We start from the raw sequence: 25,699 nt of genomic DNA on the forward strand, positions 1-25,699 counted from the left end.
TCTGAACTCTTGCTTCTTTATGATGAATTACGGAAAGCACTTTAAGGGTTTTTTTCACTTGTCTTTACATTGGAAATACAGGTCAGATTGGAGAATAAGTGAAAAAAAAATGGTTACCTACCTTTCATAACTGTTGTTCTTTGAGATATGTTGGTCATGTCCATTCGATTTTAGGTGTGTGCGCACCCACGTGCGTGGTCGGTGATTTTTCCCTTAGCAGTATTCATAGGGTTGGCTGTGGCGCCCTCGAGTGCCATGCTCACATGTTGGTATATTAGGTGCCACCGTCCCTATGTCCTCTCAGTTCCTTCTGGTCAGCAACTCCGACAGAGGGGGCGGGTAATGGAATGAACATGAGCAACACATCTAGAAGAACAACAGTTACGAAAGGTAGGTAACCGTTTTTCTTCTTCGAGTGCTTGCTCATGTCGATTCCATTCAAGGTGACTCACAAGCAGTATCCGTGGAAGTGGGCTCGGAGTTCTTGGCCTTGCAGCTTGCAACACTGCTCTGCCAAAGCCAGCATCGTCTCAAGCTTGCTGGGTAAGTGCATACTAAGACGTGAACCTGTGGACAGATGACCAGGTAGCGGCCCTACAGATCTCTTGGATTGGCACCTGTGCCAGGAAGGCCGCTGATGTCACTTGCACTCTAGTCGAGTGTGCTGTCACGATTGCCAGTAGAGGCACTTTTGCTAGCTCATAGCAGTAGCGGATACAGGCCACGATCCAGAATGAAATCCTCTGAGCAGACACTGGACGACCTTTCATCCTGTCTGCCACCGCAATGAACTGTGTTGACTTGCGAAACAGCTTTGTCCTGTCGATGTAGAAGGCCAGTGCCCTCCTGACATCCAAGGTGTGCAACCTGCATTCCTCTTCCAATTTATAGGGCTTCAGGAAGAAGACAGGTATGTATATGTCCTGGCCGGTATGAATTTCGGAAACTACGTTGGGTAGGGATGCTGGGTGTGGCCGCAACTGGACCTTATCCTTGTAGAATATCGTTTAGGACACCTCTGAAGTAAGCGCCTTGATCTCAGACACCCTGCGGGCAGACGTTATCACAACCAGGAATGAAACCTTCCAGGAGAAAAGAGGAGAGCAGGAAGCCAGAGGCTCAAAGGGAGGCCCCATGAGCAGTGACAGCACAAGATTCAAGTCCCAAGGAGGGACAGGACCCCAGGCGTGAGGGTAGAGATGCTCCAGAGCTTTCAAAAACCAGGCGGTCATGTTTTGAACGAAGACCGACCTGCCCTGAAGCAGAGGGTGGAAGGCCGAAATAGCGGCCAGGTGGACCCTGATTGATGACAGCGACAATCCTTGGAGCTTGAGGTGTGGAAGGCCTGGAGACATCATTATGAGGCCCAGCACATGAACGTTTTCCACTTGGCCAGGTAAGTTGCTCTGGTGGAGGGTTTTTTGCTACACAACAACATCCGTTGAATCCAGGCCAAGCATTCCCATTCTTCCACATTCAGCCATGCAGAAGCCATGCTGTCAAGTGCAACACCACCAGGTTTGGGTGCAGAAGACTGCCATGTGTCTGAGACAGCAGGTCCGGCCAGAGAAGTAGCTGCAGCAGGACAGCTACCGAAAGATCCAGCAGCGTGCTGAACCAGTTCTATCGAGGCCACGTGGGGGCTATCAGGATAACCTTTGCCCTGTCCTGTTTGATCTTCACAAGGACTCTATGGATCAACAGCACTGGCGGGAAGGCATACTCAGGGCCCCTGACCATGGGAGCAAAAAGGCATCTGACAGGGAGCCCCTACCCCAGATTGAACAGAACACATGGCATTTCCTGTTCTGACAGGATGGGAACAAGTCCACCTGGGAAGTCCCCAGAAGATCATACTGACCTCCTCAAGCTGGAGAAACCACTCATGGCAAGATGAGAAGGTACTGCTGAGGTGATCTGCTAACACATTCCTGGTCCTGGGCAGATGCACGGCTACCAAATGAATGGCATGCCGCACACAGAAGTTCCAAAGGTGGAGAGCTTCTTGGCAAAGGGCCAACGACATGGCTCCACCCTGCCTGTTGATGTAATACATCGCAGCAATATTGTTCAGCGGGACCTGCACCACCTTGCCTTCAGGTGGGGCAAGAATGCCTGACAGGCCAGGCAAACCGCTCCCTGATTTGTTGAGGTGTCGCAGGTCCAGAATAAGTCTTAGGTCCCATTTGCTTTCGGGATTAGGAAGTAGAGGGAGTAGAAACCTTTTCCTTTTATGTCCCAAGGGACCTCCTCCACCGCCCCCAGGTGCAGGAGGTTCTTGACCTCTTGAACGAGGAGTTGCTTGTGAGACGGGTCCCTGAAGAGGGACAGGGAATGGGTGGGGTGGGAGGGAAGGAGAGCCGAGAATTGCAGGGTGTAGCCCGGAGATACTATCTCTAGCACCTAGCAGTTCGAGGTGACCCATGACCAGGTCGAACGGTAGGGATGAAGACAATTGAGGAAAGAACGACGTGGATCCGGGGAGTTAACGGGGGCGTCACTCTCGAGTGCACCTTCAAAATGAGCACTTCTGGCCCCCAGGATGCTTTGCCGGGCTGGGTTGCTTGAGTGAGCAGGAGGAGGAAAGGCGGTGACGACTAAAGCTCATGTCTCTATCCCTTCTCCCTTGCAGACCCCTGTTGAGGTCGCCAAGGCCTTGGCAGTGGTGGCGGCCGAAACTGCTTCTTCGCCGCTTGCAGCGTATGCGGACACAGCGAGCAAAGGGTGGCCCATGCAGCCTTGCATCAGTCTGCTCCGCAAAGAGACCATTCCCATCAAATGGGAGATCATGAATTGAGGCCTGCATTTCCTAGGATGGGCCAGAAGTCTGAAGCCAGGAGCTACGCCTCATGACCACCATCGATCCAAACACTCTAGCTGCTGAATTGGCCACATTCCACACCATCTGAAGGGAGCACCTCGCTGCTGCAGGACCCTCCTCTCCCAGGGTACCAAAATCCTGGGCCAAGTTCTGGGGCAGGGACTCCTTGAACTTATGGAGAGTCTCCCATAAGTTGAAGTTGTATCTGCTGAAAAGAGTCTGGTGGTTCACCACCCGGAACTGAAGGCTGGCCGTTGAATAAATCTTCCTTCCAAAAAGCTCTAGCCTCTTGGCCTCTCTATTTTTGGGGTCGAACTGGTGTACACATTTGCCCTTCTCATTGGCTGCTGAGACGACCAGCAAGCCTGGAGGCAGGTGGGTATACAAGTACTCGAACCCCATGGCTGGCACGAAGTACTTTTTCTCAGCCCTCTTGGAGGTGGGAGGGACGGACGACAAGGTTTGCCAGAGGACCTTGGGTTTTTTTAAGACCCCATTGTTCACTGGTAGTGCAACAAAGGCAGGGCTAGATGCCGAGAGCATACTGAACAGGATGTCCACCTGTTCAGTCATCTCCTCTACCTCCAGGCCCAAGATCTTGGGCCACCCGTTGAAGCAGGGCCTGGTGCTCTTTGAAGTCGTCCGGCAGGCTGGCACTCAAGACCCCCCCCCCCCCACCTCATCCGGGAAGGAGGATAATGACTGGACCATCGGGGGAGGCCCCAGGGCATCATACCCTGTGGGGGAAGAGGGTTTTGGGGTGGGCAGTCACTCCTCTACCCCGACCTCCGAGTGCACTTTGTGCACCGAGCCTGGCACCGCCAGCTGTTGCTCTGAAGAGGCAGCCAATGAATGATGCAAAATGGGCATCAGCATCACAGGAATGCCCCACGCACTCCAGTAGGGCCACTGTGCTGGCCACTGGCTGTGTTGCCAAGATGGCATCACAGAGATTGATGCAGCTCAGGTGCCCAACCGCACCAGTGATGCCTCGGCAAGGGGCTGAATTCCCTCTCTGTGCCAGAGGACTCCCCTTCCGGTGATCATGGTGGAGCTGTCGATGCCTGCATCTGGTGGCTAACCGTTGCCACTAGAGACCGGCGTTTTGAATAGGAGGACCGTCAGTGAGAGGACTGGTACCGCAACAGAGACTGTTCCCAAGCTGTGGGGGATGGGGATCTGTGCCGAGAAGATGACCAGCGGGAGGGTGACAGGCACCTCCCCCTAGGCTATCTGCGTTCAGAGGGCAAAGACCGCAATCGCGGTGTAAGTGATCTAGGGCAACTTGCGGAGGACCTGGGTTGTGAAGCCGGAGATCTGCGGCGCAGAGACAGAGAGGGTTGTCTTGGTTCTGGGGATTGGCGATGCTCACTTGCCCTCTGGAGGGGCTTGATGGCTGACTTGACCTTGTAGGGAGCCTTTACCGCTTCCTGAGACGCACGTGGCACCGGCGATGCTGGTAGAGGCCTCTGCGCTCTAGGCGCCGGGAGAGCCTTGGAAGGTGTCAGCCCTGCCATAAGCCTGCGTCCCCAACTGCTCCCAGGAGTTGGTAGTGGATCTGTTGGGGGGCTAGGGGCCTCCATTGGGGAGGTACATCCATATGGCTCTGGTGTGGGCGGGTGGCCCGAACTGGGTCCTTTGCCCGATACCCCAGGCCTTTCTTGCTCAGTGCCGGGGAGCCGTCTTTCTTGGACTTCTTTTTGGGCACCAGTGCCAGAAAGCGGTGCCAGGGATGCATTACGCACCAAGGCCGAAATGCTAGGGGTAGACAGAGTCTGGCTGGGAAGGCTCGGAAGCCGGGTGGAGAGCAGCTTCCATACGGAGGGCCCTCAAACGAATGTCATGCTCTTTCTGGGTCCTTGGTTGAAAGTTCTTACAGATGTAACACTTGTCTTTCACATGCAATTCCCCCAAGCACTTCAGGCAGCTGCTATGGGGGGTTACTAATAGGCATAAGCCTGTTGCAGTCAGAGCAGGGCGTAAAACCCGAACACCGGGGCATGCTCCACCTGGGGTGAAGTCCGTGTTGGGACTCTAACTTCTAACTACACTACTTAACAACCACTTAAACACTAACAACTATAAACAAACTGTTTACAAGGCCCTAAGGCTTGAAGACAGCAGAAACAAAACAGATAGCTCTTGCTAGGCAAGGAAAAGGCACTTTGACTAACCACCACGAGCGGTAAGAAGAACTGAGAGGGCGTAGGGTTGGTGGTGCCTATTATACCGACATATGAGCGCGGCACTCAAGAGGGCGCCACAGACGACCCTACAGATACCGCTAAGGCAAATATCTCAGATGACCACGCGCATACCTAGAATGGAATCGACATGAGCAAGCATTCGAAGAAGAAATTATATTACAAGATAAAAGAAAAAAGTATATAGTCAAAAAAGTCTTGTTTGGGTTTTGTAACATCTATTTTATTTCCAGAAAAAAATTTGCAGAAAAAATTCAACACCTTTGGACCTCATTATACATACACATCTGCAACTGCCTTCACAGCATAGTGATCTGCTTGCTCTGCATTAACTTTAATTGTGTTCTACAATTATGTTTAAGGTTATAATCCTAACATGTTCACACACAAGCTTAACTTTACACATATGAATAAAGTCAACAGAACTACTGTGTGTAGAGTTACTTGTGTATTTGAAGGATCTGGGCCCAAATTTGTTTCTGGTACTTAATTATGGTTAAGGATAAATGTAAATTCAAACTGCATATCTAACACAAATTAGCTAATATCTAATGTTCATGTACCTGTGGGTGTTTGAACAACATACCCCGATGTAAAGAGGCTCAGTGACTGTGAAAGTTCTCAGAGTTGTAAAGTCTGTTTTTCTATTCACACATCTCAAATCTGTTTGTGTGGATAGAGAGCCTGGCTCTGTCTGTATTAATTCAATTCATACAGTTTAAGAACTTGTGCTAAATGTGAAATAAATCTGCAAGTTCTAATGACAGGGTTACCATAATTCTCCCATCAACCTCCACAATCCAAAGATAAGATCCAGTATATCCTCAGCTATACTTTGAACAGAATATTGATACTGAATACTAATACTCACTTAGTTCTTCTTATGCACCACGACTCTTCTAAGATGTAATAATTCACTCCTAGTCTTAACAATTCTCTTTTCACTTCTTTTGCTGGTTTTCGACTATACATGGAATACACTATTTTAGTTCTGGCCCTTTGAAAAGAAAAAAGCCATAAAAGTTGTTAGCAAATAGGATGGGAGGGTGGGGAGAACCAAATTATTTAGAATGGATAAAATAGCCAGACTGAGATAGTATAACGAGGGGGGTTGTATAAAAAAGGCAGACAGCTCTGTAAGAAAAGCATGTAATAAAATTATATTTATGTTAGAATACTTGGGTTTTACATTTTTTAAGTTATTTGCCCTCCTATTTTAGACAAGGCACCAGGAAACACTGCAGCTTATTATTTCATACCGACTGTGTATCACTTGTGGGAGAGAAGCAACGACTTTCTACTGAATTGGCCTTTAGGACACATTTATATTGTAGATGATTCAGTTCCAGCCATTTTGTTCTAACTTCACTCAGATTCATTCCAGAGATTTTGACTGAAGTGGGTTAAGTTTCTTCTGGTTTAATGAGAAACAAGATGAATGTCCGGTGTGGACCCCTGTTTGCCCTCCCAGGAAAGTGAGCTTCCTTAGATTTGTAAAAAGAGACTTCGAGACAGAACTTGTTTCTTTCCATTTCCCACTAGACTGAACAGAACATGATTTTAGTTTAAAGACAAGAAAGGGTGAGCAGAACCACCAAAAAGGAAAGCCTGGCATTATGATCTACTGTCAATGCACTGGAGTAATGTACATAATCATATAATAACCTTAACAGAATCCTATTTGTCCTGTAAAAGAGAAGGTTAGTGAAAGTCTGAAGACATGCAGTGAATCATTTAGAATATGCTCCACAAAATCCTGTCAGTCTAGTGCTCATATGACGGTGGGATGGGGAAGTAAGGCAAATAGCTGTTTTGCAGACTTGTCCCAAAATATTAAGGCTCTGATACCAAGTACAGTTGAAGGGGATTGTCTGGAGACAGAGAGCAATATGATTGTAGTTGGGTCTTACATCTGAATATAAACATACTATAAACATGTGGCAATATCTGTGTGCTCCCCTTCCCCTACCCTCTTTCCACAAACTCGAGTTGCCAAAGACTGTTGCAATGATACTCGTGGATAAGATACAAGATGTTAAACTTTTTAAATAAATGAATTTCAGAAGCCAATTTACACAAAAAGTTCAGGTTCTGAAAATTGCAAGGAAAACAAATTAAGCCGTCAAATGCCATATGAAATGAATTGACAAAAAAAGTCTGTGCAAAATTTGAATTTCAATCTGTCTTAATAAAAGAAGTTCCTAACTTAATAATCAATATTTAAATAATATGTTTTAATATTTCAAGAAAACACAACCCTTGTTTACAGTAATATCTAAGTAATTATAGCTGCAGTCTTGAGAACTGGTCTGTTCACTGGGCCATGGGAAAACAGAGCAACAAGAGGTAGATTTAGTAGGAGGATGTTGCTTCAGACTTCATAATTACACAATATTTTTGATTACTAAGGCTATATTTATACTTAAATGCTACAGTGGCACAAGTGCAGCTGCATTACTCTAGCACTTCAGTGGAGAGACTACCTATGTTGACAGGAAGGCTTCTCCCATTGGTGTAGGTAATCCACCTTCCCAATGGGCGGTAACTCAGTCAACGGAAAAATTCTTCTGTTGATCTAGAGCTGTCTACACCAGGGGCTAGGTTGGTTTAACTACGCCACACGGTGGTGTGGATTTTTCATACCCCCTGAGCGACAAAGCTAAGTCGACCTAACTTTTTAGTGTAAACCAGCCTTAAGTCTGAACCATTACCGTGTCTCTACTCCTTCTATCCCACAATGGACTATTGTCCTTCAACTTGTTGATGACTATTTTAAAACAATGTTGATTAGTCAAATAAAAATATGACCTAGGACCTCATGGATTTAAAAAAAATTGTACTAGACAACATGACTATCATTACTAAGGTACATCAAAAGGCTAAAATAGTTAATGTTAGAGGAATAAAACTGAACTTCGAAATTTACCTCAGCCCTGCATCTTCATAATGGGGATGATTGACAATAGGTCGAAGGGCAGACAACTTGACACTTGCCATTGTAGGCATCGCTCCTGCAAAAACAGCATCTGAAATATATAATGAAAGACTTATTTAAAATAAAGAAGGGGAGAAGAGATTTTCAGTTTCAGATAGTAAAACCAGCATAGCTGTAGGACAATACAACAGAATAAATGTAAGGAAGGAGAGAATGTTGCACTTAAAAAAAAAATCCTTAAATTTAATTGCTCTGAAAGCTTGGTTCAAATAGCCTGTGAAGAGATGCTCAAAAGACAAAGGCCAAGGATTTTCAAAACTAACGATTTATTTGGGATGATAAGTACCCTCTGGGGTGTGTGTGTGTGTGTGTGTGTGTGGGGAAAATCAGACTTTTTAAAGCATCTCAATTTGAGCACCCAAAAGGAGGCATGTAAAAATCACTGGTCACTTTGGAAAGTATTGACTACTGTATCCGTCTTAAGGAATTAAACTATTACATTTGTGGACATAATATAATTTTATTAATTTTTTTGGTCATGAATCTGTATATTGACACATTCATGTCAGTTTCAATTTTTTACTTGATTTCTGATGCATGTACACCCAAGTATGTACCACCTGACTGTGATACATGTCCTTAGTGCGGGCAGATACTTTCACGTTTACAACTATCCATTTATGGAGAAGCAGCTCATTTTCTGATTTATCTGTCTTCTTTGAACAAAAGGAGAGGAACGAACAGGAACATGCCCAAGAATGAATAAGGCGTGCTCTACTGATGAAATGAAGAGCAAGGCCCCAGTCCTGCATATGGATCCGTGCGGATGGAACCCTACAATTTATGTCGAGTCCATTTAAGTCTATTAGTGATACTACAGCAGTGTCTAGGGTTCCCAAACAAGTTTGGAGCCCTACAGTATTAGGCTCTGTACAAAATTATAGTAAAACACAGCCTCTGTCCAGAAGAGCTTATAAATCTAATACAGAGGGGAAACAGAACCAAGTGACTTGTACAACATCATGCAGCAGGTCACTGTCAGAGCTAGGACTGATATGAAGGTCTCCTCAGTCCCAGCTCAGTACTTTATCTACTAGATCATGTTGCTTCAGTCAGCTGAGCACTGTATACATGCAAAGGTCCACAAACATGGATCCAACTGTGTGAATGACACCCAAGTACATGAATGCTGTTGCACTTAAGAACACAAGCATTTTCAAAAAAATATGTTCATCATATTTCAGGACAAACTTTTGAGACAAATATTGAACTTTCCTTTGGGAATTTTCTTCTTCTGAATAGAATTATACTAAGATTTTAGCCAACATGTGATTGTCTTCAAGAAAAAAGGCATACAAGATGGTTACTAACTTGTACTGTAACTGTTGTTCTTTGAGATGTTGGTACAGACGTGCACCCAGTACACCAAGTCAGAGAACTTTGCCTAGAAGTACCCGTAGAGGCGGCGCACACATCCTCTAGCTCCTTAGTCCCTCCCCAGACTATTTAAGGGCAGTGCTGCCCCAACCGCCCTCTCAGTCCCTTCACACCAAACATCAAGAATTGAGACTTCTATGTAGAGGGGCCAGAGGGTGTGTCATAGAATACACGTCTGCACCCACATCTCAAAGAACAGTAACAGTATATGTAAAATAACTGTCCTTTCTTCTTTGAGTGGGTGAAGACATGTATTTCACTTAGGTGACTGACGAGCAGTATCAGGACATGTGGCTCACAGTCTATTCTGAGAGCAACTGCAAAACTGCCTTTCCAAAATTTGCGTAACATCATGATGCTTTTTAAAGTTATGGATGGAAGACCAAATAGCAGCCCTGCAAATGCCAGTATTAAAATATCACGGAGAAATGCAACTGTCACTTGGGACCTCGTTGAAGTAGTCATGGCCACATGAAACACTGTCTTTTGGCATAGAAAAGACAAAGAACAAGTTGCCTGGGGCTCAAATGGAAAACCCATGAGGGCAGCCAACATAGTGCTAAGGTCCCATTGATGAATCACTTCCTTTACCAATGGAAAGACACAAGTGACCTCTTTCATGAATCTGGCTACAATGGCATTTGAAAAAACGGCTTTCCCTTGGACCAGAGAATGAAATGCTGAAATTGCTGCTAAGAGGACCCTCAACGAACTGATAGACAGGCCAGAGGACTGAAGGTATAATAGGAACTCCAAAACGTCCTGAATACAGGCTTGCCTCAATTGAACTCCCTGGGGCCAAGAACTAAGTTGAAATACATTTCCACTTAGCCAAATATGTAAGTGAACTTTCTACTAGTAAAGGACTATCTACTACTAAGCTGAACCTGTTGAACAGCTGTGGAACAGTGCTCCTCCTGATCTAACCATGCGGCATCCATGTAGTGAGGTGCTAACTGATTGGAGCTGGATATCAACAATAAAATCCCAGAAAGACTGAGATAAAGAAGCTTGAAGTAAACTATCACACCGATTGCTCCAACTCTAGCCATGCATGGCGAGAAGGAACTGATGGGGGTTAGGGTGGTGCCGCCTTTAAATAGCCTGAGAAGGAACTAAGGGGCCAGAGGACACAAGTACAGCACCTACAGTTACCTCTAGGAAAAATTCTCTGACTTTGGTGCACTGGGTACGCGCACACCTGAGTGGAATACATGTCTGCCACTTGCAGAACAGAGGATTCTCACTTAAACCTAAGTGAAATACAAGGAACGTATCCCAGCATTCCAAATATGTTAGTTTAAAAAAATGTGTTTAATTTAATGTGTGTCAAAAACCATATGTGTAATAGCACAATAGTATTTTGAAAAATGCAGTTAGCATTTTAATTGGCTTAATCTTGATTCAATTCCAGCATCTAATAAGGTTTAACTGCTCCTGATGGACTGTATTTTGACAGATTATTGCTAAAAATTGCTTCAGTTACAGCTCAAATAAGGTTTCAGAGTAGCAGCCGTGTTAGTCTGTATCCGCAAAAAGAACAGGAGTACTTGTGGCACCTTAGAGACTAACAAATTTATTAGAGCATAAGCTTTCGTGGACTACAGCCCACTTTTTCGGATGCATATAGAATATATATGCATCCGAAGAAGTGGGCTGTAGTCCACGAAAGTTTATGCTCTAATAAATTTGTTAGTCTCTAAGGTGCCACAAGTACTCCTGTTCTTTTAGCTCAAATAAGGACATCATCACACACAACTAAATAGTTTACCTTGTCTGGTACTGGATTTTATCCATTCTAAAAGTTCTTCCTGTGGCAAATTGCTAAATTCTCCCATGATGTTCCACTGTTTCTGAAGGTTTGCTGATCCCTCTATTGCCATTATTGCTAAAATAGCAAAGACCAATGTTTTGGGCTGAATTTTGCCAAAGAGCCATCCAAACAACTGAAATATAAAAGCCAGTTAATTCCAGATACCTACAGTATTACACAATATTCATGGCTTATGATTTTAATTTCTCCAGTAGAAACCTGTTAGTCACACACATTACAATCAATCAAAAGTTGTTCTTTTAGGGCCCAGTCCTGCTTCTATTAACATCAATGGAAATTCTGCCATTAACTTCAGTGAGAGTAGGATTAAGACTTTAAATATTCACTTAAATTGACTCCATTGTAGTAAGTTGCTCCTACTTTTCTTATACTATAAAATAAGACAATATGCATTAATGCAACCTTAAATTTGCAATGAAAATAAAGTCAGGGAATGCAGCAGTTAAGATTCATTCAGCAATGTCAACTTCTAAATCTCACATATATAGTATTTTATACTCTTGTCAAATGGACAGTTCAGTATATTTCTGGTCATGTTAAATGTATTTCATAAAAAGATACAGGATAAGTCAACTTTTTTTAAGAACCTACAAGCAAATCAGAAAGGCAAAAGTTAACGGTAGAACTTTACTGTTGCATCACATCTACTCTTTCCCTCTCCTACACTGAAAGAGATAGGCTTTGTTTGAATAATAGTGCAAGTGGTTTGAAGCAGACTTTGAAGTGTGCACGTCAGTAAAATGAGTACTGTGGAGAGAAATTGTAATTTTGTTTTTACTGCTCTACTGTTTGGCTTGATCAAGGACAACCTATCCCAGCCACACTTGACCTAATCCGCCACGTACCCACAAAACATATCCCTTAACTTTTATTGGCAATTTGTGACTTAAAAAAGCAAGGGTTTACACTTTATGCTTATGACACCTGGTTACACACAGTTTAACTGCTTGGCACTAGCTAAATGCATTCCCGTTAATCAGAATTTATGTAACTACTGTACTATTAAAGCAGCAGGAATTACCAATCACTGTTAGGCTAAATTATTTAATTTCCAATTAAGACCTCCCAATAAGACAGCAATATCAATTAAACATGTGCCATATGAGATAACAGTATTTTAATTTTTATTTAATACAGTTCCTCTGGCAGCAGAGAGGGAACATGGCCAAAGCACCATCCTTCTGCAGGATACAACATACACTCCACTGTTTCTTCCAGAAGAGCCAGACACTAGTCTGGAGCATTCATTGTACACAGTATACCTAGCCCCAGCGTGGTTGCAGCACAGGGGTAGGAGGGCCATCAACGCTTCTTGTTTCTTCTCTCCTCCTGAGTGCTTCTCTACAAATCTGGGCATTAATCAGACCACTAGTTTACATAACCCAAAGGGAGCAACCTGCAGTCTGATGAATGGATGTAGCATAAGGAGCTTGTTATATGGGCTTGGGATGATTGTTTTAATATTAAAAACTTCTATTTGGAAGGATGAAAAAAAACTTTATAACCACATTTAGATGGTCATAACTTATGTCACTTTCTTAGGGCTCTGAGGGGCCCATGGTTACAACAGAGAACAAAAGTAAGTAGCCCAATTTGTAGAAGCCAGAATACCACAAAACCATTTTATGGACATTTATAATCCTACTAGTCTCTAAAAATTAAAATGTCATTTTATATAAATATAATATGATGCTGACCCATTAATTTGACTGCTGATCTGTTTTAGCAGTTGGCAGCTTTTTGGCAGATATACTAACAGCTACATGGCAATCTCAGTTTAAGTGAGAATGTGTTAGAACATTTAAACTCCTTAGTTAGTTTGCTGCTTTTCAGGTGAAGAAAAACCACAGTCCCATGACGGTTCTATAAAAACTTGATAAAATTAACAGTATTTTGTACATATGCCCAACACAAAGTGATTGAACATGCATAAAATGCAACAAAAGCATCTCCTTTTATATGAGGTTGTGACTAGATTAGGATGATTCTCATGTGGTACATGGTTCACAAATATGCTCCGCCAAATAAATCTTTAAATGTTTGCAAGGAACATTTTCTTAATTTTCAAGTCCATCAGAATGTTTTCTGCTAATTTTTAAAGTTCCATTTAGGATGGAGTAATTCCTCCTAATTTAGAGAGCAAACACACACAAACAACATCAGCTTTATCATCAATGTGTTCCGCCCTGCAAGTTGCTGCACTGAGCAAACTGGGATGTTTGATAATCAAGGATATAATCATCCATGTGATGGCCTGAAAGAAAAACAACCAGCTGCAGAACTAATCCCATTCCACAGATGCCCAGTCTCAGGCTGTGTATTCTCGGACAAAAAAAAAGGTGGTTTTACTGCAAGGAAAACTTGTGTGTGTTAGCTAACATGCTGTAAAACTCTTAGTGGTGACAAGGATTGTAGTTTTACCAGGAGGCAACCTAGATGAGGCCAACCATGGATGGGGTTATAGTGCTGACCTCGCCTAGCTATTTCACAGCAAAAACAACAACTGCCTTGTTTCTGCTTAGGAGTTTACAGCAAGACAACTATCGTGCATTAGTTATCTCACTGTAAAAAAAAAAAACCACCTTTGAGGTTTTATCTTCACTGACAATCTCCCTCCTACTATCTTATCTTGGGGACTAGATTAAATGGTCCAGATCCCTTGCTGTTCTGATTTACGTTCCTAAATCTTTGTAAGCTGTTTTCACCCTTACCACTTGCATAATTGCTTAATCCTGACATCCATCCCACAGATATCAAATCCTCCCAGAACCTTATTCTAGACAAGTCTGGACAATCAAGGCTGGGTCTACACTACCCGCCTGAATTGGCGGGTAGAAATCGACCTCTCGGGGATCGATTTATCGCGTCCCATTGGGATGCGGCAATCGATCCCCGAATCGACGCTCTTACTCCACCAGCGGAGGTGGGAGTAAGCGCCGTCGACGGGAAGCCGCAGAGGTCAATTTTGCCGCCGTCCCTACAGCGGGGTAAGTCGGCTGCGATACGTCGAATTCAGCTACGCTATTCGCGTAGCTGAATTTGCGTATCTTAAATCGACCCCCTCCCCCCCCCGTAGTGTAGATGTAGCCCAAGTCCTGACTTCCCTCTAGTCCTAGTCAGCTCAAAAAGCAGTTATTCCTTCCGGTCCTTTTTATACATATACAGCCCGATTCTTGAGTCTGTCTGAGCTATTCTTGGCTGAGAACCCAATGGGGCCGGCTGAACGCCACTTTTACACTTCCTTGGTCCTGGAGGTAGTGTGAGGTCTTCTCATCCCCTTTGTGTAAGCTAGGGCAACCTCGTGTCTGCTCTCATCTATGCTGGATGCAAGAGCTCCTAGGGCCATTCCGGTCAGTGTAAGGCCGGTTAGCCATAATCTTTTCTGTCAACACCAGATTTAATGCCAACTGTGTGTGGAGTCCCCTACATGTATCAGATGTGCAACCCCCTTTGTGCCACAGGAACAGCGCAAAGAAGCCAGGCCAGGAACAGAGAATCTGGCCCACATATTCCAGGTGCCACCCACCTTCAAATTAGGTAATGTTCTAAGGGTTAAATTATCAAAGATTTTTTCCTCCTCTTGATACATGAGAAAAATGCTCTAGGAAGAAGCTAGACTCCATGTGTCAGACGTAAGTACTAAGCCCCAGTACCCTATCCTGACTGTGTAAATACAATGACTGGAATATGCAAGTACCTTGGACCTTTTAATTAATGAAAGGTTTTATACTTAGTCTGCAAAAGTTAACATTTTATGCATACTAACTATAAAAATGGAAGGTTTGCCATAATGCTTTCCCCCCACATGTTGCAACACTGGTTTCAAATTAAATTGATGAGTGGATAAAATTTTGATTATTTCAACTGCTCACTTATCCAGAACATTAGAGAGAGTAGTATTTGGACCTCAAATTGATATGCAAATAGCTAAATTATTCAATTAGTCAATCTGAAAACAACCAGAGAAGCAATATATGCAATCTGATGGGGTCAGATCAGGATCATAGTTCTTACGCTCAAAACTGGATAATACAACGAGCAATGTATAGTTAAAGCAAAAAACAGTTACTCACCTTTGTAACTGTTGTTCTTCGAGATGTGTTGCTCATATCCATTCCAATTAGGTGTGTGCGCGCCGCATGCACGATCGTCGGAGAATTTTTACCCTAGCAACACCCGGTGGGTCAGCTGTGGAGCCCCCTGGAGTGGCGCCTTCATGGCGCTGGATATATACTCCAGCCGACCCAGTGCCCCCTCAGTTCCTTCTTGCCAGCTACTCCGACAGTGGGGAAGGAGGGCGGGTTTGGAATGGATATGAGCAACACATCTCGAAGAACCACAGTTACAAAGGCGAGTAACCGTTTTTCCTTCTTCGAGTGCTTGCTCATATCGCTTCCAATTAGGTGACTCCCAAGCCTTACCTAGGCGGTGGGGTCGGAGTGAGACATCGCTGAGTGCAGAACCGCTGAGCCAAATGCAGCATCGTCTCTAGACTGCTGTACTAACGCGTAGTGAGCAGCAAAGGTATGAATGGATAACCAAGCCGCCGCTCAACAGATCTCATGGATTGGAACCTGGGCCAAGAAAGCGGTTGAGGAAGCTTGAGCCCTCGTGGAGTGGGCGGTGAGGCGTGGCGTCGCGACACCGGCCAAGTCATAGCAAGCACGAATACAGGACGTGAGCCAAGAGCAGATACGTTGTGAGGAGACTGGTAAGCCTTTCATCCGGTCAGCCACTGCAATGAAGAGTTGAGTCGTCTTCCTAAACGGCTTCGTACGCTCGATATAGAATGCGAAGGCCCTGCGCACATCCAGAGATTGCATACGTTGATTTTGCCATGTAGCGTGCGGCTTAGGGTGGAAGACCGGGAGGAAGATATCCTGGTTCACATGAAAAGCTGATACCACCTTGGGGAGAAAGGCAGGGTGGGGGCGAAGCTGCACCTTGTCTTTATGGAAGACTGTATATGGAGGTTCCGACATGAGGGCTCTGATTTCAGAAACATGCCTTGCTGAAGTAATGGCTACAAGGAAGGCTATCTTCCAAGATAGGTAAAGGAGTTAGCAGGTAGCCATTGGCTCCCCCGTGAGCCTGGAGAGGACCAGGTTAAGGTCCCACGCTGGGACCGGTTGACGCAGTTGTGGGTATAGGCGACCATCGGGTTAGAGAAGACCGAGAAAGCATGTTCTCCTGGATGGAACGCCGAGATAGCTGCCAGGTGCACCCTGTCAGATGATATCGCCAGGCCTTGCTGCTTTAGGGATAGGAGATAGTCCAGTATAAGTGGTATCGACGCCTGCAAGGGGGGCGTGGTGTGCTGCTCGCACCAACAGGAGAAGCGCTTCCATTTGGCTAAGTAGGTTGCCAGTGTGGATGGTTTCCTGCTGCCTAACAGAACCTGCTGCACGGACTGTGAGCAGAGTAACTCCGCCCGAGTTAACCACGCAGCATCCACGCTGTAAGGTGGAGCGATTGCAGGTCAGGGTGACAGTCATCCGTGGTCCTGGTAGATCAGGTCCAGTCACAGTGGGAGCGTGATCGGAGGCTCTACCGACAACTCCAGGAGTGTGGTGTACCAGTGCTGCCTTAGCCATGCTGGAGCGACCAGAATCATGCGTGCCTTGTCCCTGCGCAGCTTGAGCAGGACCCTGTGGACCAGCAGGAATGGAGGGAAGGCATAGAACAGCTGGTCTTTCCACGGCAGTAGGAAAGCATCTGACAGGGAGCCCTTAGAGTGCCCTTGGAGAGAACAGAACACTTGGCACTTCCGATTGATGCGCGAGGCGAATTGGTTGATCTGGGGAAATCCCCACCTCTGGAAGATGGAGTGGATGGTATCTGGACGAAACAACCACTCGTGAGTTTGCAATGACCTGCTGAGATGGTCTGCCAGCGTGTTCTGGACTCCTGGGAGAAACGACGCCATCAGATGTATCGAGTGGGCTATGCAAAACTCCCACAGGCGAATGGCCTCCTAGGATGAGGGGGACGACCAGGCTCCCCCTTGCTTGTTGATGTAGAACATGGCCGTGGTGTTGTCTGTGAGGACTGACACGCAACCGCCATGTAGGAGACCGCGAAACACCTGACACACTAGGCGTACTGCCATCAATTCTTGTACATTGATGTGCAGAGTTATTTCAGATGTGGTCCAAAGGCCCTGCGTCTGGTGTTCCCCGATATGGGTGCCCCAGCCCAGAGATGATGCATCTGTGACAAGGTATAAGGAAGGTTGTGGGGCGTGAAATGGTACCCCTTCGCACACCGACTGTGTGGCTCAGCCACCAGCTGAAGGAGGACAAGACGGACTCCAGAACCGTGACCACCATGTCCAGGCTGTCCCGACCCGGACGATACACTGTTGATACCCAGGCCTGCAGCAGGCGGAGCCGAAGTCTGGCATGCCTGGTTACATAAGTGCACGACGCTATGTGCCCCAGAAGGCCGAGGCAAGTCCTTACCGTGGAAGTTGGGAAGCTTTGGAGGCTGCAGATGATGTTTGCCAAATGTCTGAAAACAAGTGTCCGGCAGGAGAGCGCGGGCGAGTCTGGAGTCTAAGACTGCCCCAATAAACTCTATTCTCTGGGTTGGTTCCAGAGTTGACTTCTCTCTGTTGAGTAAGATGCTCAGCTTGCAGAAGGTGTGCAGGATGAGTTGGACGTGGGATTGCACTTCTTCCCTGGTGTGGCCCCAAATGAGCCAGTCGTCGAGATACGGGAACACCTGTATCTGTTGTCAACGAAGGTAGGCTGCCACGACAGCCATACATTTGGTGAACACTCTCAGAGCCGTGGACAGTCCGAAGGGAAGGACAGCAAATTGGTAATGTTTGTGGTTTACCACAAAGTGAAGGAAGCGCCTGTGTGGAGGCTAAATCGCTATGTGAAAATACATGTCCTTCATGTCGAGGACGGCGTACCAGTCTCCAGGATCCAGGGAAGGAATAATGGTCCCCAATGAGACCATGCGGAACTTCAACTTTACCAGGAATTTGTTGAGTCCACGCAGATCTAATATGGGTCGAAGCACGTCCTCACGCGCAGCTTCAAAAATTTTGCCTGGGCCCTGATGATGGTTTAGGAGGGCCTTGGTTCTGACCAGGTTGGTGGCCGGTGGATCTCCTTCTACCACCTTGTCCACGTCTTCTGTAAAAGCCTTGCCCCACGAGGGGGAGGGTAGAACCTTTGAGGCTGTGGTCTAAAGAGCTTGTGCTGGGTAACTGGGACATGCATCCCCAGGGAGCGCACGATGGTTCTGGAGTCTTTTAGGCTCTGTAACCGAGAGTCCGTTTTGTCCGAGAACAGGCCCTGCCCATCAAATGGTAGATCCTGCAGGACCTGTTGCAGTTCTGATGGTAAGCCAGACACCTGAAGCCAGGAGATGCGTCACATAGCTATGCCCGACGCCAGGGTCCTAGCAGCAGAGTCCGCTACATCAAGAGAGGCCTGTAAGGAGGTCCTAGCCACCTTTTTGCCCTCTTCCACTAAAGCCCCGAACTCATCCCTGGACTCTCGTGGAATCAACTCCTTAAATTTGCCCATGGAGTTCCACGAGTTATAATCATAGCAGCTCAAGAGTGACTGTTGGTTTGCACCTCTGAGCTTTAGGCCCCCCGCTGAGTAAATTTTGCGTCCAAACAAATTGAAGTGCTTGGCGTCTTTAGATTTGGGCACTGCGGCCTGTTGACCATGTCGTTCCCTTGCGTTCACTGAAGACACCACCAGTGAACACGCCTGAGGGTGAGTATACAGGTATTCATACTCCTTAGAAGGAACAAAGTATTTCCTCTCCACCCCTCTAGCAGTAGGTGGGATAGAGGCAAGGGTCTGCCATACTGTCTTGGCGTTAGCCTGAATGGAGCGGATGATGGGCAACGCTACCCGGGATGGGGCGTCAGCTGAAAGGATGCTCACCACCGGGTCCTCCAACTCCACTATCTCCGCTGCTGGGGTAGATTGCTATATGAAAATATGTGTCCTTCATGTCGAGGGCGGTGTACCAGTCTCCAGGATCCAGGGAAGGGATGATGGTCCCCAAGGAGACCATGCGGAACTTCAACTTTACTATGAATTTGTTGAGTCCGCGTAAATCTAAAATGGGTCGCAGACCCCCTTTTGCTTTGGGGATCAGGAAGTAGCGGGAGTAAACCCCCCTGCCCCTTAACTCTGGCAGAACCTCCTCTATGGCCCCCATAGAGAGGAGCCCAAAAACCTCCTGTGTAAGGAGATGCTCGTGAGAAGGGTCCCTGAAGAGGGACGGAGAAGGGAGGTGGGAAGGGGTGAACGAAGAAAACTGGAGAGCGTATCCCCGCTCCACTGTGCGAAGGACCCAACGGTCCGAGGTTATAAGGGACCAAGCACGGTGGAAACGGGAGAGGCGATCCCGAAAGAAAGGGAATGGATCCTGGGTAGTGGCTGGCACGCCATCCTCGAGCTCACCTTCAAAAATTTTGCCTAGACCCTGAAGGTGGTCTAGGAGGGCCTTGGTTCTGACCGGGTTGGGGGCCGGTCGACCTCCGTCTACCACCTCGCCCCCGCCTTCTGGGGAAGTCCTGTCTCGGACGAGGAGGAGGAAGGTAGAACCTTTGTGGCTGGGGTCTAAAGGGCCTGCGCTGGGGTCCTGGGACATGCATCCCCAGGGAGCGCATGATGGTTCTGGAGTCCTTGAGGCTCTGCAACCGAGAGTCCGTCTTGTCCGAGAACAACCCCTGGCCCTCGAACGGCAGATCTTGCAGGGTCTGCTGCAGTTCTGGTGGTAACCCCGATACCTGAAGCCAAGAGACGCGTCTCAGGGCTATCCCCGATGCTAGTGTCCTGGCGGCAGAGTCCGCTATGTCCAGGGAGGCCTGCAAGGAGGTCCTAGCCACCTTTTTACCTTCCTCCACTAGGGCCCCCAACTCCTCTCTCCAGTCCTGGGGGACCAACTCTTTAAATTTACCCATGGAAGTCCATGAGTTGTAATTGTACCAACTCAAGAGCGCCTGTTGGTTTGCGGCTCTGAGCTGCAGACCCCCCCCCCCCCGCTGAATAAACCTTACGTCCAAACAAATCGAAGCGTTTGGCGTCCTTTGATTTGGGCGCTGCCGCCTGCTGACCATGACGCTCTCTTGCGTTCACTGAGGAGACTACTAGTGAACACAGCAGAGGGTCTGTATAGAGGTACTCATGGTCTTTAGAGGGGACAAAATACTTCCTCTCTACACCTCTGGCAGTGGGAGGGATGGAGGCCGGGGTTTGCCATATGGCATTAGCGTTAGCCTGAATCGTACGAATAATGGGCATCGCCACCCGGGATGGGGCATCAGCTGAGAGGATGCTCACCACCGGGTTCTCCACCTCCACTATCTCCTCAGCCTGTAGGTCCATGTTCCGTGCCACCCGACATAACAAGTGTTGGGGGGCACAGAGGTCTATTGGAGATGGGCCTGAGGCTGTTGTACCCGCCACCGCCTCATCTGGGGAGGATGAGGACGCCACCTCAGGGGGTAAAGGATCCAGATGAGGGTCCGGCTCCAAGGGTCCCTGATGTGCAAGATCCCCTGCACCGGGGTCTGGGGCCTGCGTGGGTGTCGGCACGGGAGCCTCCATGCCCCCTGGGGGAGGACGGGAGATGGTGGCCTCAGGTACCCTGGGCTCAGAGTGTGCCGAGCGAGAGGCCGCTGGTGGAGCCCCTTGAGCTTGGTGATATGCCCATGGGGTCCAGAAAGACCAATGTGCAGGGTCCTGCCTAGGGTCCTCTGCCCCCTCCTGCTAATGACCCAAGTCGTCTGCAGCCTGACCCTGAGCAGGGTATGCTGATCGGGAAGCCCCTTCCGACGAGCGAGACACCAATCTTGAGGACCAGGGCGGTGCTGAGCGTGATTGCAGGGGCTTGTCCTGGTGCAGTGCCGAGTGGTGCCGGTCCACAGGCGAGTGGTCTCTGCGCGGTGCCGGTGAGCAGTACCGGGATCGAGAAAGGTGCCGATGGCCATGCCGATACCAGGATCCAGATCTGGATCGCGAAGATGAAGACCGTCTGTAGACTCGGTGCCGGGAGCGGCTTCACGAACGGGAGCGGTGCTCATACCGGTGTCGGGAACTGCATCTGGACTCCGACCGGTACTGATGCTCAGGTCGGTGGCGAGAAGTAGATCGGTGCCGGGAGGAAGATCTGGGCCGCGAGTACGACCGGTGCCGAGATGAAGATCGGTGCCGGGACTGTGAGCGGCGTCGGGACCTCCTCTGAGACCGGGAGCGGTGCCGCGAGTCCACCCTCGGAGATGGAGGGCGTATCAGGGCAGGCTTGCCCCTGGATTACACCGTGCGAAGGGGATGCGGTGCCACGGACTGAGACGGCGCCAGCTCCATGAGGGCAATGAGGTCTTTTGCCGTTGAAAAGTCTCCGGCGTAGAAGGGAGACAGGGCTGAACCACAGGACGAGGCGGTCAGCCAGTCCGCACCGGACTCAACGGCCCTACCCCCGGTGCCGGAGTCAACGGTGTCGACGATGCCTGCACCCTCTGGCGCTCCGAAGCCGGACGCGGCTCTACCACCGGTGCGGGAGGAGCCGGTGCCTGTTGGACGGCAGCGTCCTGGGTCTTGCGGGGTCTTTTATGTCCCGGAGACAGGGAACGGCGCTGAAGGGCTTGCGGCAGATGCGGTGCCGAGGGAGGACGGTGCCGTGGGGCCTTATCCGTGTCTGCTTGTGGTGCAGTACCGGAGGGTGCCGCTGGGGCGCTGCGCACTGAGGCACTTGATGCCGGAACTTGGCACACCGAAGGAAGATCTGGGCTAAGTGCTGCCTCCATAAGGAGCTTCTTAAGTCTAAAGTCCCGCTCCTTTTTGGTCCTGGGCCTGAAAGCCCCCTTAACCCCCACTAACTATTTATAACTACTCTACAGCTATTAACAACAAGCTACTAATCTAAAAGTATATACCAACAACTATCTACAAGAATGAACAAGTAAAGCTAGGGAGAGTGGAGAACAGCTATGTCGCGCTCCACAGTTCCAACGACCATCATGGGCGGTAAGAAGGAACTGAGGAGGCGCTGGGTCGGCTGGGTATATATCCAGCGCCATGAAGGCGCCACTCCAGGGGGCTCCACAGCCGACCCACTGGGTGTTGCTAGGGTAGAAAATTCTCCGACGATCGTGCACGCGGCGCGCGCACACCTAATTGGAATCGATATGAGCAAGCACTCGAAGAAGAACTGTTGTTCTTTGAGATGTGTGGCACATGCCCATTCCACTTTAGCTGCGTGCATGCCCAATGCACAGCTGTTGGGAGATTTTCCCCTCAGCAGCACCTGTTGGGATGGCGCACGTGCCCTCTGCTACTCTCATGCTGCTGCGTGATGGTATAAAGTGTGGAACTGCTCCAACCTCTCCCCAAGTCCTTCTTGCCGGACAGACTCCGATACAGAAGGGCTGGTGGTGGAATGGACACATGCAACACATCTTGAAGAACAACAGTTAGGGAACAGGTTAGTAACTGTTTCTTCTTTGAGTGACTGCACATGTGCATTCCACTTCTGGTGACTCACAAGCAGTTCAATCTTTATTCAGGTAGACTTCGATCCCACCCTCAGATGGAATGACCACATGTTCAAACTTGGCATCATCTCTAGATGCTGAGACACTGCATTCTCCAAAGCAGTCATCTGCTCAGGCAGGACCATTGACTCTGGCACAGCCCTGTTGAGATTAGATGCCATCTTTCCGTGCCTCTTTCTCAGTACGGGGAAGGAGTATGGACCCAAGAATTAGCAAAACCACAAGAAGCACTTCTGATGAATGCAGATGTGTTTGGTACCCACTATGAGTGATATGGCTCTGAGGATGAGTGTAGCAGAAACTTAAGCCTGGCCTCCATGTCCTTCTTGGCTCAAAATCCTTGCAAAGTAGGCACCAAAACATGGACCTGAGCCTCCCCAAGACACTTCAGGCAACTGGAGTGTGGGTCACTTACTGGAACTGGTTTCTTGCAGGAATGACAGGGCGTAAAACCCAGTGACTGAGTCATGCCCCGGCAGAGGTAGCAATACCCAGGAATGGGTACTTCTATAACTACCTAACACTATAGACTACTAAACCAAGGAAAAGACTTGTGATAGTAAGACCACACTCTCCAACGACCATCACGGATGGTAAGAAGGAACTGATGGGGTTGGGGATGACTCTGTCCTTTATACCATTGCACAGCAGCATGAAGGAACAGAAGTCACCTGTGCTGCCCCGATGGGCACTGCTGAGGGAAAAAAATCTCTGACAACAACTAGATATCTACAGATTGTGTGGGAACGCGTACACACCTGAAGTGGAATGGACATGTGCAATCACACAAAAAAGAAGACTATCATAATACATGTGCACAATGGGGCTGAATTAAAATTATAAGCAACCTTAATACTGGCACTTCTTAATTGAGTGATTGACTTTGAAACCTGAATAACGTTCTTTTAACAGTTTTTTACTGTTTAATTGCCTATTTTTCCTAAAAAAACAAACTGAAAGAAATATTCCAAATGTGATACCATACTGACACCCACGTGGTTCATCAGCAGGGTTGGAACATGTAGATCCACTACATAGACTTCTGGTACTTAAGCTAAGAGAGAAACTGATAAAAATAGTTAGGTTGTTAATCACTACATTGACCAGCACTAGACCGGGAGAAGACACACACTTCGCCAGTACGTTTCACATATATTTGCTTACAGCAGTGGAATGGTGAGATTCAGGAAACGTGGGTTCCATTCCAGGCTCTGGAAATGAGAGTGCTTTAATGGGCACAGACTCTTCTACCTGTTTCCCTCAAGCTTGATGCCTTCCCTGCCCTATCTGTTCCCACCTCACCTCCTTGCTCTAGTCCTATTCTCTTTGTCTATCCTAGTCCCTACCTCCACTACTCAGGGTTCACATCCAAGTCCCAGTTTCTTCACCCAGCAAATCCCAGTTCTCCCCCTGCACCCCAACACTTTTTCAGATCCATCTTCTCTGCCCATTACCATCCCCCTCCCCCACAGGTTTCGTTCCAGTCTCCTTGCCAGAACAGTCCCAGTCTCTCCCTTCCAACTCCCAGTCACAGTTGCTCTTCCTCCACCACCCTTAGTTCCAGACTCCTATTCCTTTCCACCCCCCAGTCTGGCTTTTGTCCCTTCCGCATTTGAATCAGACCAGCTTCCTTCTCCACACTGCCTGAGTGCCCACAGGGGGGTCATTGATAGGACAGGGGGCACAGACACTCCATTCTTAGTTCCAGTGCCCAGCCCAGAGCACTGGAAGCAGACATTACTGGGAAAATCTGGCTTTGACCCTGCTGCCATGCGCTGAAGTATATTCTGTCACTCTGTGGGGCTGGTGTATGTGCAGTCCTGTTACATACAGAAGCTGTGAGGAGCTGAGGCATGTTTAGTTGTTCTGTGGAAATGGCACATGTGCAGTCCAATCACACCCAGAGGTTATGAGGGAGGGAGCATGCACTCTGGTCAGCACAAGGAACTGAGAGAGGCTCAAGTATGCTCAGTGAAGATATTTAGCTCCAGTTCTAAAGACAATCTGTATTCTGGGTGTGAGGATCACCCTTCAAAAATGTAGAATATTTGTCTGAATAGCCAGTTCCAACAAATATTCCACATCTGAAGAAGTCTGGTCTGCTTTTCCATTATAGGTGATTTAAAACTAGAAAAATCTTATCTTCATTTTGCATCCCAGTTCAACTTCAAAGCAAGAATATGCTTTCAACATTCAAGCCTATCTAAAACTAAACTTCCACTGAGAATAGATATGTAGGCAATGAATCTAACAGGGAAAAAGGGAATGTGATTATACATCAACATTAATTTTTGATAAAATTAGAGTGATACAAAACCAGTAATAGCAATGAAATGTACAGTTAAAAGCAAAATGTGCTGTCCTATAACTAAGCTCAGTACAAGGCACAATAAGACAGACTTATGCTGTAGTTACACTATTCCAAGTGTTTGTTTTAATTGTAATACTATAAATGGAATGCTGATTTTTTTAATGAACTTGTGTTGTCCTTTTAACTAATAAATATTATAGTTAAAAGATTCAGCAGTTATGAACAACAATAGAGCAGTTTATATAATTTTGGATAAGAGTTCAGAGAACAATGTGTTACGGTAACATTAAGGGTTGAGAGAATTGCAGGGTTAAAGAACATCTTACCTGTTTTGAACAAACCAAGGAAGCCATAACGCATAAGTGAGGTGTCAGAAACAGTTTCAGTCTCATAATTAAAATACCAAGTACAGTATATGCCAATAGCTGCAATGCATGGTATACCAGCTGCCAAACAAAAAAACAACCACATACACAAAAGCATAAGCTAACATTGATACATTTTTATTTGATATTCAAAATACATTTTGAAAAATACAAAACTTATTTAAGAGAGTTTTTATGTATTGCAATGTAAAATAATCTTCCAAATTTAAGCAACGGCAATGGTTAAGTAGGTTTTTTT

The 25,699-nt window shown here is 47.2% G+C and overlaps 1 protein-coding gene across 9 annotated transcripts in view; it reads right to left on the reverse strand.

Annotated features, from left to right (window-relative positions):
* TBX20 (T-box transcription factor 20) overlaps positions 1-25,699 on the reverse strand; it is a 188,712-nt gene that overhangs the window by 2,253 nt on the left and 160,760 nt on the right. For 8 of the 9 annotated variants that reach the window (XM_065583768.1, XM_065583765.1, XM_065583764.1 and 5 more), the window contains 4 exons: positions 25,402-25,521; positions 11,169-11,343; positions 7,952-8,051; positions 5,897-6,022 (listed from right to left, as the gene is read on the reverse strand). In XM_065583768.1, the coding sequence (XP_065439840.1) occupies positions 5,897-6,022; positions 7,952-8,051; positions 11,169-11,343; positions 25,402-25,521 (521 nt within the window). The remainder of the gene's footprint in view (positions 1-5,896; positions 6,023-7,951; positions 8,052-11,168; positions 11,344-25,401; positions 25,522-25,699) is intronic. The other variant, XM_065583767.1, reaches the window with a different exon arrangement.

This window comes from Chrysemys picta, chromosome 2 (genome assembly GCF_011386835.1).
Source record: "Chrysemys picta bellii isolate R12L10 chromosome 2, ASM1138683v2, whole genome shotgun sequence".
Lineage (NCBI taxonomy): Eukaryota > Metazoa > Chordata > Testudines > Emydidae > Chrysemys > Chrysemys picta.